This window comes from Vanessa atalanta, chromosome 4 (assembly GCF_905147765.1).
Source record: "Vanessa atalanta chromosome 4, ilVanAtal1.2, whole genome shotgun sequence".
Lineage (NCBI taxonomy): Eukaryota > Metazoa > Arthropoda > Insecta > Lepidoptera > Nymphalidae > Vanessa > Vanessa atalanta.
Window position 1 is genome coordinate 8,330,005 of NC_061874.1, and position 16,060 is coordinate 8,346,064.

General features: G+C 36.4%; 3 protein-coding genes across 6 annotated transcripts; 1 reads left to right on the top strand and 2 right to left on the bottom strand.

Moving 5' to 3' along the window:
• Positions 1-2,243: 2,243 nt before the first annotated feature.
• LOC125077984 lies at positions 2,244-5,471 on the bottom strand. The gene is made up of 3 exons (XM_047690118.1): positions 4,823-5,471; positions 3,743-4,585; positions 2,244-3,538 (listed from the first exon to the last, which is right to left on the bottom strand). The coding sequence occupies exons 1-3, from the start codon at positions 5,469-5,471 to the stop codon at positions 2,244-2,246; spliced, it is 2,787 nt and encodes a 928-aa protein (XP_047546074.1).
• Positions 5,472-5,615: 144 nt separating this feature from the next.
• Positions 5,616-10,976, bottom strand: LOC125077985. The gene is made up of 2 exons (XM_047690119.1): positions 10,346-10,976; positions 5,616-5,740 (listed from the first exon to the last, which is right to left on the bottom strand). The coding sequence occupies exons 1-2, from the start codon at positions 10,974-10,976 to the stop codon at positions 5,643-5,645; spliced, it is 729 nt and encodes a 242-aa protein (XP_047546075.1). The 3' UTR covers positions 5,616-5,642.
• Positions 10,977-13,404: 2,428 nt separating this feature from the next.
• Positions 13,405-16,012, top strand: LOC125077850 (UDP-N-acetylglucosamine transporter). 4 transcript variants are annotated; one of them, XM_047689941.1, is made up of 6 exons: positions 13,405-13,618; positions 13,741-13,870; positions 14,140-14,250; positions 14,506-14,720; positions 15,124-15,393; positions 15,512-16,012. In XM_047689941.1, exons 2-6 carry the CDS (start codon positions 13,816-13,818, stop codon positions 15,872-15,874), a joined length of 1,014 nt encoding a protein of 337 aa, XP_047545897.1. In that variant the 5' UTR covers positions 13,405-13,618; positions 13,741-13,815; the 3' UTR covers positions 15,875-16,012. The 4 variants fall into 4 exon arrangements, with proteins under 4 accessions (XP_047545897.1, XP_047545894.1, XP_047545895.1 ...); XM_047689938.1 differs by having other exon boundaries at positions 13,405-13,508; positions 13,599-13,870; XM_047689939.1 differs by having other exon boundaries at positions 13,405-13,508; positions 13,678-13,870.
• Positions 16,013-16,060: the final 48 nt, after the last annotated feature.

A 16,060-nucleotide genomic window follows, 5' to 3' on the forward strand; every position in this document is an offset into this window, starting at 1 on the left:
CAAGTAATTTTGGGGTTTTGTGATCATAGTTCTAGTAATACCATAGGTCCACTCAACATTCAAATTGAATGAGTGTATTTTGTTGTAAGTTGTAAAACAGCTGAAGAATAGATGGAGGGTACCATGTCCATAGGGGTATTGTATCCAGACAAACAATCTGCAATTTTAAATTTAAATTGTATATAGACAAAATAAAATTATAATTAAGATATTTTTAATTTATAGAAAAGTGGCTTTGCTAAGAACTTTTGAAAAATTGTCTGCTAGAACTGAATTCATACAGAAAGTATTGCTGTTTAGGGGTAGATGATCAGGTGACGTGACCAATTCGACCAGGGCTGCCAATCTTATGTATAGGCCAAATGAAGTAAACAGTTGTGAGTTAACTCAACTATACCCTCACCCTCATAATCAGATGGCTGCGGGAGGCATATCCGACACTACCGGAAAGACTTGAGGCGTTATAAAAACGGCTTTATGTGCTTTTCTAGGCATGATATTACACACTTCCAGAGTCAAGGCTGCTACTTACTTACTACTGCTAAATTTCTCATTTTCTTAAAATTCAATTAAAAAATAATAATTTTGTATCGGTCCGATTTGTATTTTGTACCCTGGACCCCAGGATCCCAGCTGCGGCTTTATATCTAGCCGCTATAACGAAGTGGTGTAGAACTATACGATAGCGTAGCTATCGTAGGGCCATGTAGTGCAGTGCACCAAGGCCCCTGAGCTCAGGGGCCCTCTAACCTAAGCTTTGAAAAGAGCGAGACAGCCAGCTCGCCAGCTCCGGATTAAAGAAGAAGATAGAAGTTTTTTAACAATCTATAATTTTGAAGGGCAATACAAGTTGGGGGTGTGGAAAGGTGAGTGTCCGATTCTTTTCCAATGCACCGGGGCCCGTTAGCCGTTTTCTCGAGACTTTTTAAAGGGATTGTGTGCCTAATATTTATCAGTTACTTAAACAAAACTGTACAAAATAATAATCTCTTTATAAAATAATCTATTGAACAAATCATCTGCTTCTCGACAAATTATTTGTTAAAAATGCATGTTTTCAAAAATGTCTACATTCGACTGTAAAATGAATGCTGTATCACCTATTATTATTATTATTATTATATTGTTATTTTAATTTTTCTCTCTTATGAGGTAACTAAATCCTACACACACGGGCCGTAGCCAAGCGCTAGTAGGAGCTAGGTAATGGCAGCTGAGATGGATGAGGTCGTAAGGAACTTGCGGGTGAGGCGGCAAGTGTTGAGGATTACTGCCTTTTGGAGTAAATGATTAGTGTGATGAGATATGTGTAATATATCGAGACTGCGTTGTAGGCTTTTAGGTACGATCCCAGTTGATGAGATGACTATGGGAACAATATGAATGGTGTCTGCACGCCACTGACGTTTCAGTTCTATTGCTAAGTCTTGATATTTACTAAGCTTTTCCGAAATTGTCAACTGTATGTTGTGAGTGTTAGGGATAGCTATGTCAATAAGATAAACAGTTTTATTAATTTTGTCATGTAGTGTGATATCGGGTCTATTGAAATGTATTGTTTTATCTGTGATTATGGTTCTATCCCAGTATATCCTGTATCTGTTATTTTCTAGTATGGTGTCGGGTTTGTATTTATAGTATGGGATCTTCTTATCTATAAAATTATACTTGTGTGCTAGATGTTGGTGTATAATAGCGCTCACTTGGTCGTGTCGATGTTTATAATCAGTTTGCGCAAGGGCTCGGCAAGCAGAAGTTATATGTTGAATGGTTTCAGGACTAGAATGACAGTGTCGGCATGCATCTGATTGAAGATTAGAGGTGCGTATTATGTGCTTCTGGTAGTTCCGGGTGTCAATGACTTAATCCTGGATCGCTAACATAAAAGCTTCCGTTTCTGGGAACAGTTCACCACGCCTCAGCCAAGCGTTTGACGCTGCTTTGTCAACATATGATTGCTGTAAATCGTGGTGGTGTCTTCCATGAAGGGATTTCTGTCTCCATAAAGCAGTTTTTTCGTTCATGTCAGTAATCCGTTCGTTTTTTTGCGGGTGTCGGTCTTTAAGGTTTAGTGGGGTGAAGCGTTTGTCTGCGAGCGTTACTGTTTCATGAAGTGGAGAGTATTCTGAGCGTTGATGGAAGTAGTGTCTCAGGGATGTAATTTGCTTGTTATGCAGATTGACTATATCTATTAAGCCTCGTCCGCCTTCACCTCTGGGTAGAGTCATTCTTTGGACACAAGATCAAGGATGGTGTTTTCGGTGGGCAGTTAGAGTAGTATTAATGATACGTTGAAGGTTGTGGAGCTCACATTGGGACCAGTTAATTATGCCGAAAGAATATGTAAGTACTGGGATTGCGTAACTATTGATTGCTTTAAATAAATTGTGGGAGTTGAGTTGAGATCGGAAAAGGATATTTAGGCGGTGTTTGAATTTAGTTTTAAGGCTATTTTTTGTTTCTTTTTGGTTAATCTTCCGAGCTTGTTGAAAGCCTAAGTATTTATAAGTAGTTTCTTCTTCTAAAGGTTCAATAATATTTTCTGATTCTAACATGTAGCTATTTGGGACGATTATTCCATTTTTGACCGAAAATGTTTTACACTTATCTATTCCAAATTCCATGTGTATGTCCTTTGAGAAAGTTTGGGTGATATCTGCAAGGTGATGTAGTGATTGTATTGTGTTACTGTATAACTTAATATCATCCATGTACATGAGGTGTGTGAGAGTGGTGTCTTTGTGTGGAGTGGTAATAATGTAGCCGAGATTGGATTTTTGGAGCATATTTGAGAGAGGATTTAGCGCTAGGCAAAACCACAGTGGGCTAAGGGCGTCGCCTTGAAAGATTCCTCGTCGTATTAAGATGTCAGGTGTTTCAGTATTAGCATGTCCCGTGATTTTAAGAGTTGTTTTCCAGTTTTGCATAGAGTTTTCAAGGAAATAAATAAGTTGTGGGTGAACTTTATAGTGATGTAATACATAAAGAAGCCAGCTATGTGGTATGGAGTCAAAAGCTTTCCTGTAGTCTATATACATGGTATTAATATTTTTTTTCGTAGAAATAGCATGTTTCATTGTTACTGAGTCTATTACGAGCTGTTCTTTGCAACCTTGTCTACCTTTTCGGCATCCTTTTTGTTCTTCAGCAAGAATATTGTTAACGGCAATATGTTCGTGTAGGAGTTCAGTGATACATCCTGTAAGTATTTTGTAAATGGTTTGCAGGCAAGTAATTGGACGATATTTAGCTGGATTTTGATGGTCAGTGTCTTTTGGTATCATGAAGGTAAGGCCCTGTGTAACAAAGTGCGGCATTATGTTTGGTGTTTGAATGAAATTGTTCATGTGTTTGTGTAGTAATGAATGGGTTGATGTGAACTTTTTATACCAATAGTTGTGTATATGGTCACTACCAGGTGATTTCCAGTTGTTCGCCTTATTGAGTACTCGCATGAAAACTTCTACAGATATATGTTCAAAATTCATAGGTTCGATAGAATTAATTACTTCGTGGTCTGTATCTAGCCACGCAGCGTCTGTATTGTGACATACTGGATCACTCCATATGTTAGACCAGAAAGTATGTATTGCATTGGCTGGTGGTGGTGTTATGTCTTGTGTATTTGTATTAGTGTTGCGTTGTGTGGCAGATAAGATTCTATAAAACTTTTTCTCATTATTACAGAATTGTGTGTTTTGTGATTTTCTAAGAGTGCAATTTAAATATCTTTTCAGCCTACTAGATGCGGCATTTAGTTTTTGTTTGAGGGTGTCAAGAAAATGTTCGTTACTAGAGTTAGGTTCTTCATGTTGAGAGTGTATTTTGTATTTATTTTTTATCGTTTCTACTAGTAAGGTAAGCCTATTTGTCCTATTGCCGTTAATATGTTCTGTGAGTCTTCCGATGTCTCTTCTGAGATTCTGTATCTTTTTCTGTAACCTTTTCTGCCATGCGGGTATTCTTTTCTGGAGTTGGCAAGGTTGGCTAGTTATGTCCTTAATGTTAGTTCCATTGCAGGTAGCCGCTGTGTAGGCAGCACAGTAAATAAGTGTATGAGTGGTCACAAAATCTTGTTCGACTGAAATATGTTGAGACAGTACTTTGGTGTTAATGACATTAATAATTTGGGCTAGTTTTCTTGAGCTGTTTTGTTTTGGTATGTAGGGACGGCTAATTGGGTTGGTGTTTTGAAATTTTTCTAATGTAATGTTGTATTGTTTTTTAATTTTTTCCACATCTAGATAATTAGGGGTTTGGTCCTGTTCAGCTATTGTAGAAATGTCTAGTATTGGTTGTGTTTGTGGTGATATATGTGGGTGGTTGTTGTTTTCTGCGGATGCCGTATTTTGTGGTATAGTCAAGTGTTGTGAAGTATTTTCAAGATGGTTACGACGCAAGCGAAGATCGTTTGATATTTCTTCACGGATTTCTTTAAGTTTTTGATCACTAATCATTTTGTTATTTAAAATAACTCTAAGCTGATCTGATATTCGCTGTTCACTTACTTCTGATAATTCCGGGTGTTCTGCGATTACCGCTTGATGAAGGGGTTGACGGTAAGCTGATCTATTTGCTTCTAATTCTGTAATTGTGTAGTAGTTTCTAATAATGGTTTCATTATACTCAGTGGTCCATCTTCTTCTCTGCTTTATACCTTGTTGGTGGCTATTGTGTATTTGCATGCTTAAATTAGTTTGAATATTTTGTGTTCTATCTTGGTTGTTGGTTTGTTGTAGGCTCTCTGTTACTTCTTCTTTTATTTGTTCTAATATTTCTTGAGAAAGTAATTTATTTCTGACTATAGCTCGGCATTGGTCACCTAGTCTCTGTCTAGATGCCTGCATCTGAGGAAATTTTAGTGAAAATTCGTGGTGTAGATGAGCAAGGTATATTTTACTGGTGTTCAATTTTGTAGCAATGAGGTACGTGCGCCAGATGAATTTATTCATTTCGTCTGACCATCTTTTACGCGCACGATTTGTACCTGTGGCGGGTGCAGGTTCAATAGCATGTGCCTCCTGCACAACATCCACAGACATAGGTGAAATTGTGTTTGATCTTGATGAAACCTGGTATGAAAGTTGAGATGAACTAGGTGATTCATATGAGTTGAAGGGTGAAGGTGAAGCTGAAATTATATCGTTAAGCATATCGGAATCCTTTTCGTGTTCTGCTTGGGTCATATGCTGGGGGCGAGTCGAAGGGGTATTTGTTTCGTTGCCCAAGGGATCGGCTGTAGCTTCTACGTTGTGAGTCCGCCTGTTCAACTCACAGCGACCGGCTGTAACATTTTTGTTGATGAGTGCCCGCCTGCTCAGCTCCTCACCACCGATGGTTCGCATGCTGTAGCATCCAGCATCGGCTCCAGATGCGCCCCGGCGAACCCCGGGAAGCGGCCGTAAATTGTATTCTTTTTTACTCATCTCCATTTGGGTTTTGGGTTTGGGACCGTTAGTTGTGAAGGGCATAGCCAAGGTATTAGCGGTTATTAAATTTATGTATCTCCTGTTTCGTTTATTAACAGGGTATATATGGTTTAGTTCTTGATGACCATTCGTCCCTTCCCTTAAGCCCCCCCACCACGGCAAGGTGGTCCCATGGGGGGGTTATTATTATTATTATTATGTTTATGGCATCTGTCAATAGGTTGACAATTCTGCCAGTGTCAGGGTTGAAAAATACACGTGGTTGCTTAAAACAGCACTTTTTCGTTCTGCCAAATGACCAGTAGCACGATCTAAAACAAACAGGACATCACAATATAATATATTAACACCAACACCACAACAACAAGATATAAAATAATAAAACTACCTACATAAATATACTTATTCTATAAATAATATATACTTAAACTTATTTAAAGTTTAATGTTATATCTTTCAATATACTTAAATAAAATAGTTATAATAGAGATTTCTGAAGAAGACAAAATACAGGACATGTTGAAAGGGCGAGGGAAAGTAGGAGGAAGAACATCATACAGTGAAACAGGAAATCTGGTGCAATCAAAGAAAATATGTTCAACGGTACCCTCATCAAGGCCACATTCACACAAAGAGTGATCCCGAACCCTGATTTTCGATAGAAAATGAGGGCTGCAGTTATGCCCAAGACGCAACCGAATTATTGTCGAAGTAGAAAATTTAGAGCAGTTACGGAACTCAGAAAACCAGGGTTTTAATGGAATATTAGGTTGCAAACTGCCATAAAATTTACCTTTAACATGACGGGTAAAGTTCCATACATCATTCCAGCGCTTATTCAGATCAATTTTAGCGAGAGAACGTAAATCTTGGGCAAAACAGTTAGCATAAGTCTCCGTACCATTGCGAATAGACCACTTAGCACATATATCAGCCTGTTCATTGCCAGAAATCCCGGAGTGGCCAGGAATCCAAGCAAGGGCTACCTCAATTCCAGCAGAGTGACACTTAAAAAGAAGTTCCCGAGTTTTGAGGTTAATTGGGTGAACATCTCTAGAACGTAAGGGAAATTTTAAAATATCTTCTAAACAACTGCGACTATCAGTGAAAATTATAGTTTTATTAAGGTTGTGGGATTCTACCAGGGATACAGCTTCATAAATAGCTATTGTTTCTCCAGAAAAAATAGATGTCTTGGGAGAGCATTTAAAACTAAGGGTCAGCTTCATGTCAGGAACCCACACCGCTGAACCCACAGGGTCATCTGCAGATAGTTTAGAGGCGTCTGTAAACATAGTTCGCCACCCGGGAAACTGTTCATTTAAGAGGTTTTTAAACCGAACGTTGGCTCCAGGATCTTCTTTATTAATACCAAAATATGTAATTACATTGGGCCTAAAAACAAGTGCATCAAAAGGGACAGCAAACAAAGGATTACCAGGAAATTGAAAAAGAGGAGATGCTGCAATAAATTTTTCATAACTTTTGAAAAGGCAAGGAGCTTCTTTATGAGTCCAATAAGTTGAAGATGGAATAAAATTTGAAAGGTGACAAAGAGAAGTAAGTAATGGGTGGCAAGAATTTTGAACAGCTTTGTAGAGGAATCTGTCACAAAGATATTGTCTACGAAGAAATAAGGGAGGATCGAGACATTCTACTTGGAGAGCTTTTATGGGGGAGGACTTCATGGCACCACAAATGATGCGGAGACACTTAGCTTGAATTTTGTCCCAATCGGCTAAAGCAGATTTATTACACGGTTCAAGCAAGAATGACCCGTAATCAAAATGACTCCGAACAATGGCGTTATAAAGGAGTTTCTGAGTGTAGGGATGAGAACCCCACCACACACCTGAAAGAGACCTCAAAACATTTACACCAAGCTCACATTTTTCCTTAATGTAATTGAGATGGACCGTGCCAGTCATACGAGAGTCAAAATATACCCCCAAAAATTTTACGTTATTTTTTACTTGGATGGTCTCATTTTCCAGAATAATATCAACATCTGGTATCAATCTTTTTCTGGAAAACACCACTGCAGAGCTTTTGGGACCAGACAGAGATAAGCCATGATCCTCTAGCCAGATATAAAGATTTTGTATAGCAGAATTAAGGCGAACAGAGCAATCGTCGATAGATTCTGAGGCGTAATATAGGGCTATATCATCTGCATATTGTAATATGTTACAATTGGATGAACAAGAAGAGTCAAGTTCAGAAGTATATAAACTATAGAGAATGGGACTTAAAACTGATCCCTGTGGTAACCCCTTCCATACTATTCTTGGGGGATGCATAGTACCTTGGACTCGAACAGAGATATAACGTTGCATGAAAAGGTTACATATAACATTAATTATCCTCGCGGGAAGACTCAGCTGGAGCATTTTCTGCCAGAGTAGCGGGAGGAGAACATTATCATAGGCTGAAGTGACGTCAAGAAAGACACCAACAAGATGGTGTCCCCTTGAGAGGGCCAGGCGAATTTCCGAAGAGAACACGCTCAGGCTGTCCATCGTGCCCATACCTTTTCTAAACCCAAACTGCGATTTTGGCAAGATATTCCTGCTTTCAAGAATCCATTCTAATCTATTTTTTATTAAGTGTTCCATAATTTTGGCCAGAACTGACGATAAGGCAATAGGACGATAGGAGGAGGGATCTTTAGGATCTTTATGAGGTTTAAGGATAGGAATGATGATTTGATGTTTCCATGACTCAGGAACAAACCCAGTTTCATAAATTTTGTTAAGAATAGAGAGTAAAATTAATTTTGAACAGTCAGGACATTTCTTTAGAAAGGAGTAAGGAATACCATCAATACCAGGGGAGGAGTCGTGGAGATTGTCTAAAACAGAGCAGAGCTCATCACGTGTAAAAGGATCATCCATTCGATCATAGGAAGGAGGAGAAGGGGAAGATGAAGGAAAACAATTTTCAGGAGGAACAAAAGGTGGAGCCAGTCTATCCAAAAAATCATAGAGCCAGACAGAAGGGTCGTTAGAAACAGGATTGCTATCACTGAAAGAACTCCGGAAGTTATTAATTTTTTTCCAAACAAGTGAAAAAGGGGTTCGGGGAGAAAGACTCTCACAGAAATGAAACCAGCCGTTACGTTTCTTCAAGGATAATTCCCTTTTTGATTTGGCATTTGTACTTTGAAAATTTAAGTAGTTTTCTAAAGACGGAAATTCCATAAAGACCTCTTCCATCTCATCCCGTTTGCGGATGATTTCCGTGCATTCATAATCCCACCAAGGGGGGGAAGGTATGAAATCTTTAGGAGACTTTTTAATTGGGATGAATTGATTGGCCGAATTTAATAAAGCAGAAATAAAATCATTATAAGTTTGTAAAAAGTTTTCAACAGTTATTACCGGAAATTGATCTGTCTGGCTTGTAACGCATTGCTGAAATTCTGCCCACTTAGCCTTCGAGATACGAAACTTTAAGAGAGGAGGAAATGGCATAGGCGAGACAGGAACAGTATGGGATAAGGAGATAAGAATGGGGAGATGATCACTACCATATGAGCAGGATAATACCTTCCAGTTACACTGAGAGGCCAGATTGGGAGACGTTAAGCACAAGTCAACACAACTGGGATTCTGAGATGGAGGAGTTCTTCTAGTAGGCGAGCCATCATTTAATAAACAAATGTTATTATTATCAAACAAATCAATGAGGTGAGCAGAAGGGTATTCACACTGACGGGAACCCCACATAGTATGATGGCAGTTGAAGTCACCTACAACAACTAAAGGGATAGGAAGAGTTAAGAGGATAGAGCTTAATTCAGAAATAATGGAAGAATTAGGAGAAGGAATATAAATTGACACGAAGGTTGTATTTATAGCCCTGACGGCTACAATATTAAAAGAGGGAGAGTGGTGAGGGAGAGGAATCAATGAATAGATAAGGGATTGTTTAAGAAGAAGGGCACTTCCATCCCATCCACTAACATGATCATCGCGGAGACATGAATATCCAGGAATCCGAAAACGAGAACCCGGCTTTAACCATGTCTCCGAGATGGCCAAAATATGAGGATGGTAGGAGGTAATTAGAGAGATGATTTCATGTTTTTTATGTCTAATGCTCTTGCAATTCCATTGGAGAATTGTCGCCATTTTTATTAAAAGAATAAGGAGTGAACTGATTAAGTTTTTCAGTGACAGTGTACGGTAAACTGATATTATGCTTGGTAATAATATCAATTAAAGAAAGCAAAAGTTGGATGATATTGGATAAATCAGGATTTTGTTTAGAATTATCTGAAGTTATAAGAGCACAGCCATTAGGCTGGGAAGATTTTGGAGAACTAACTAGGGCAGAGTGAGCTTCTTTATCGAATCCCTTACTAAGGGGAGGGCGAGGTCGTTGGTTGAGAAGAACAGTTTTCCGTTGGGATGAAACAGGAGGGATTAGAGGGCTGGAGATTTCATAAATAGGAGTGAGAGGGCTCATCGTAGGGCGAGTGGGAGTGGACATAGAGTTGGGAGGAGAACGTGCGGAGTCAGCAAAAGAGCGACGGGTAGGGCGAAAACGGAGAGAGGCTTCATTGTATGGGATATTTTCCTCTGACATCACAATTTTTATCTGTTTCTGTCTCATATGTTCTGGGCAATTGGGGTCAGTAGCCAGATGTGGACCTGAGCAAGACAGACATGTAGCCTCACAATGGGGTACTTTACAGGAACGTCAATGATGAGGTTGAGCACACACAAAGCACCTTGGCTTGGACCTGCATTTATCTTGAGTGTGCCCAAAGCGACAGCAATTGTTGCATTGGATAGTGGGAAGGGAGTAGAGGGATACTGGAAGTGAAGTGTAACAACAAAAGATTCTCTCAGGTAAGGTTTGACCTAAAAATGTCACAACGACTGTTTGAGTAGGTAACCATTCAGTTTTACCGTCAGTAACAGATTTTCGGTTCAACCGTCTTGCTTTTATAGCCCGGCAACCAGGGGTGTAGCATTCGATACTACTCAGAAACTCCTCCATAGACCAGTCGATGGGAATTTGCTTCACAATACCCATTCGGGTAATGTGAAAAGCTGGGATAATTATTTTGTAATTATGCTCCTGGAACAATGGACTGTCAATGAAATTATTGGCAGAAGAAGCATTCTCAAATTCAACAACAACACGGTTGCGTCCTGCTGATTTAATTCCTCCCTTGAGAACACCAGAGACCTTGCTTCTGTAGATAATTTGAGCAAATTTAAGTAAATTAATCGTATAACCAGCTGATGGGTCGGGTTCCACTCGTGAGGCGTGGACAATAAAAGGGCCTTGATCGGAGTCGTTATATTTCAATTTAGTACCGCTAAATTCGGGGAGTGTGAATGTGTGTTGAATCGAAGCGCTAGGGGGAGAGGAAGCATCCCGTTTGTTTAGAATACTCTCTGCAGCGGTTTGAGAGCGTTTGGCAGCCTTTAGGACTTTTTTGGAGTCTTCTCTGATTATAGAATCACTAGACATCACACAATCATGACTTATGGAGTCACATCCGCCCCCATCCGGGGGCTCCTCAGATTCCATCACCAACTACTAAATTATTAAAAAAAACACTTACCTCACAACAAGTAATAACGCAGGACAACACAAATATTAGTGGAACTAAGCAATATTAGTACAAAAAACCTAATTTAGAAATCGCGCACGTGTAGTAAACAATACCACAGACCTCCTCAAATCTAGTCATCCGATATAATCCTAAATTATTCTGTATCACCTATACAATGATGTTCTAGTAAATTTATTAGATGTTCATTAGAATATCATTGCACCTATAACAATGAGTTTTAAGTTATTTCTGTAAATGAAACATAAACGAGCAAATTGTATTCTCTGGAATGTATTGTTAAAAAAAGCAAAACCCATAGAAATTATATACGGAATAAATAATATAATAGCATCACGTTGCTATAAATACTTATATGCTTTAAATCGTTTGGCTTGACTACAAAAGCAAAAAATAATTATGTTGTATTATTTTTGGGAATAATTATCATGTGTTTAAATTAGTGTCCGACCGAAACTGGTTTTTACGACCGAAACCGAAACCGAATTTCGGCAACGGTCTCAGTTTCGGCCGAAACTGAAACTGAAACTTTTTTACAGGAATCATGATTAGAAAAACCTAATGATAATAATCAGTCTTTATTATTTTTTTTCTTAAAATCACAGTTTTAAAAATGCGTTAAATAATAACTTGAATACTTATTTTTAAGTTGTTACCTAATATCTCAATAATTATGGTAGGTACTTAATATTAAAGTAATAAATAAAATAATATAAATCACATTTATCTTTAAAACAAATTAACTCCTTCTAAACTTAATTCGTCATTTTGTATGACACTTCAACAAATATCTATAGCTAAACTACTAAATTATAAACTAATCGTAATATTTCAAAACGCCCAGACTTGATTCTAATAATTTCAAGCAGCAATCTGTATTTTTTATGGCTTATTAATATTCCTAGTTAAACAATCTTATATTATAGGTAAGAAACAATAGTTTATTAACATTTTCGTCTCGCAGATTACTCCTTCTGTCTGAATAAATTGGTCGTCGACTCGTCGGTAGAGCTGATAAGAATTTCAGTGCTACTTTTCTCAAAGACAGAAATGGACTAGAATTCCAGTAAGAATAAATGTCTGCACTTCTCTGTAACCTAGGTTCTGACAAGTATGCTTGAATGGTTATCTTAATTTGGGATAAACAATCACTGTTCTCCACACCAGAGGTTCCTATTAAATTACAATTGGATTTATTATGGGCGTCCCAAAGCCCTTCCGCTTTTTCGGGAGAAGATATTCTAGATCAACAAGATGGCTGTGATTCTTCAGAATGACAGTTTTTACTTATTGTATAACTAACATCGTCCGTGTAAATCCTCAACTGGTTTTTTATTTCTAAGGTGGCAATGTCAACTTCATCAGAATTCAGATATGTGCCTTTAAAACTTTTATTCAGTAATGTTGCAGTTATTAGTTCAGGCTGTCCTTTGATGTATGCAAATCGTCGATTCATTGATCCATGCAACCATGTTTTCATGTTTCGCTTTCATTTTCGTCTCTAGTTTGCAGCTTCCTATTTAATAGTGATATCAAAGGAATTGCAAGGAAAATGCATGCGTTATCATATGACAAATCAAGTGTAGCTTCATAAAAAAACTTTAGTACCTCAGTAAGATTCTTTATAATATCCCAGTCCCAACTCACAACAAACAAAACGCATTGCGAACACAAGCAAATCACGACATGATTAGACAATTACCGCTCCTATTATGACTGAGCACAGCGTGGCAACTCCCGAACGTAGTTTCGGTTTCGGTTTCGAGAAACGAAGTTAGGTGAGCGTGCACGACAACTTCCGAATTCAATTTCGGTTTCGGTAAAAGTTTTGGCCAATTTTGGCCGAAACCGAAACTGCCGCCGAAACTTGATTTTTGGCCGAGACTCGGCCGAAACCGAAACCGAACTTTCGGTCGAACACTAGTTTAAATACATTTCTTTTTCTTAAATTGATTGTAATAAAAATAACGTAGGAATTTTTTTTTGTTCATCAAAATATGGTTAATTGCGGATCGCAAAATGTTTGTTTCGGGTTCTCCATCTGCCTTTTGTTTCATAATCTGAGAACTAAATTTATAATTAGACATATTTTTTTTCATTTTATTAATAAACTTTAGTATTCATTAAAGTAATCCAGTCCGAGACATGTCATTTTTTTTCAATACAATTTGTTTGTTTTATAGATTTTTAATTAAGTTTATTTTAGCAAGGAAAGCCTAAGAACGGCCTTGTCAAATCATAAGACCACAAGGTGAAAGCATTCTTATATTTGTGCTTTAAATAGACCTTATCTTTTCCGTAAGGAGTTTATACTCTATAATCTACCAATTTTATATGTATCGTTATACTCTATGATATATTTTTTGACAGTGCTCAGGTGCTCAGTAAGCAGTAGGTACTCACTTGCTATAATTCGAAGTTGTTGGTTTCGTAGTTTATATTTTACCGCTATACAGTATAGTGCTACGTCAACAACTTCTTAAAAACAAGTAATTATTATTATTATCAATGTTTGCCCGTTTTTTAATAACTATTTAAGTTTATATTGTAAATGCTACCTATCTATGAAATTTCTTCAGCCAATATCATATGAATAAATGTAATTAAATTATAATTTTAACCTTACGTTTATAAATATACGTTTAATAAAATTACTAGTGCTGTCGGTATTAGAAAAAGTTTGTCCTTTCTATGAAGTCCACAAATGAAATCAATCTACAGGATAAACAAGAAGCTAGTGAAGAAATTCAAGAAGAGGCAACTGTGACTGTTGAAACACAATTGAACCCTGAGAACATGGATGAAGATAAAAAGTCCCAAACTTATTCTCCTAACAAACGAGTCAATTATGGTTAGTAATGGATGGAGAATCTCTATACATGTTTTGTGCAAATATTTATTGAATGGCCTTGCTTTCTAAAACTATAAAAGTTTCCTTATCTGCAAAAAATAGTGTTATTTGATGATTAATACAAAATCTTTTTACTGATTTTAATCAAATGATTATATTAGATACTAATCTTTTTTTTAATATTTAATTTACTTAGAATTTTGATAAGATACAAAAAATTCACTGCACATTAAGTGATAAAAAATTAATACTGTTTTCTTTTAATTCAGGTTATATAAAATATGTAAGTCTAGCAGTATTAACAGTTCAAAATGCAGCTCTCGGCTTAAGTATGAGATATGCTCGAACACGAGATGTTGAAATGTTTTATTCATCAGCAGGTAAATAAACTATAAAACATCCACATTACATTATTTTGTCTTTAAAATATAAATATATTTATAAATATATTAGTATTTTTATAAGTAATTTAATATGTTACTATATCAAGGTAGAATGTTGAAAATTATGGCAGTTACATCTGTTTGTATAACCAAGTTCAAAAGTTACACTAAGTAGTAACAAATGAAATTTAATATAAAAAATAAACACAATAATGACTTAAAGCTTAAATATTAATCAAACATTAATTACAGCTGTGCTGATGGCAGAAATCTTAAAGTTGGCAATATGCTTAGTGTTAGTAATGAATGAATCTGGAAGTATTATAAGAGGATCTCGAACTATGTATGCAACAGTCATATTAAATTTTAAAGACACTCTTCATGTTTGTGTGCCATCATTTTTATATGTAATTCAAAATAACTTACTCTATGTCTCAGCATCTAATTTAGATGCTGCTACATATCAGGTAATAATATTGATATATTATATATTTTAGTAGGCTAAGGCCCTCAGGACTGTTAAGATGGTTCATCAGTTTATTCAGCTAACTGGTATCCACCATATAACAGATTTTCAACCAACATAATGTGTAGATTTCCTTCAATATTGTCTTTCACTGCTGAGCTGAGGAAATTAATTATAAACACAATTTAAGCATATGAAAATTAATTGCACTTTACTTGCCTGTGTTTGTATCTGCTATAATTGGTGGAGGGATATATCTTTTTAACAATCACAGAAATGTCAAGTTAAAATAAAATATTTTCTAATTTTGTAAATTATTCTAGTTTTAACATAATATTTGATGAACATAATGATCTATTAAATTTTTGATAATTTTATAAACCCCATGTATAATTTATTTTTAGGTAACATATCAGTTGAAGTTATTGACTACAGCTATTTTTGCTGTGCTAGTATTAAAAAGGCGATTAAAAAAATGGCAATGGTGTGCCTTGGGTTTGTTAGTGGCAGGTATTGCTCTTGTGCAACTGTCCTCGACAGGAAAAGCAAAAGCCTCTTCCAATTTACCAAAGCAATCAAAGATACTTGGTTTTGGGGCAGCACTAGCAGCATGTTTTATATCTGGTTTTGCTGGTATATACTTTGAAAAAGTTTTAAAGGAGTCCGATATATCTGTAAGTAAATCATAACTTATTGATAAATTATCATTTCAAAAGTAAATTAATGTTACTTTTCATTTTTAAGTGTACAATATGTATGTTGTTTCTTTTAAAAAATATATTAATTTTGCAGGTATGGATGAGGAATGTGCAACTAAGTTTAGCATCAATACCATTTGCCATTATCACGCATGTTATAAACAATGGTAGCATGACAAATTTATTGAAAGGATTTGATGGCTTTGTATGGTACTTGGTAGTTTTGCAGGCAGCTGGGGGCTTGATAGTAGCTGTGGTAGTCAAATATGCAGACAATATTCTGAAAGGCTTTGCAACCTCTGTTGCAATTATTATTTCATGTATAGTTTCTATATATATTTTTGACTTTCAGTTGACTATACAATTTGCTTTAGGCACTATTTTTGTAATAGGATCAATTTTCTTGTATGGTTATGTACCTAAAAAACCAGAAACTCGAACCTCATTAAGTGTATGATTTTTACTGCTATTTGCAATTATCTGTAAATAGCAGTTTGCCAGTACTTATAGATTTAAGTGAAATACTCTAAGAAACTTGTATTCACAATATGATCTTAAATTTATTTTTTGCCTTTTTACAATATTTTATTATACAATTACAGGATAAAAAATTAATAAACATATTTTATACTATATTTGAATT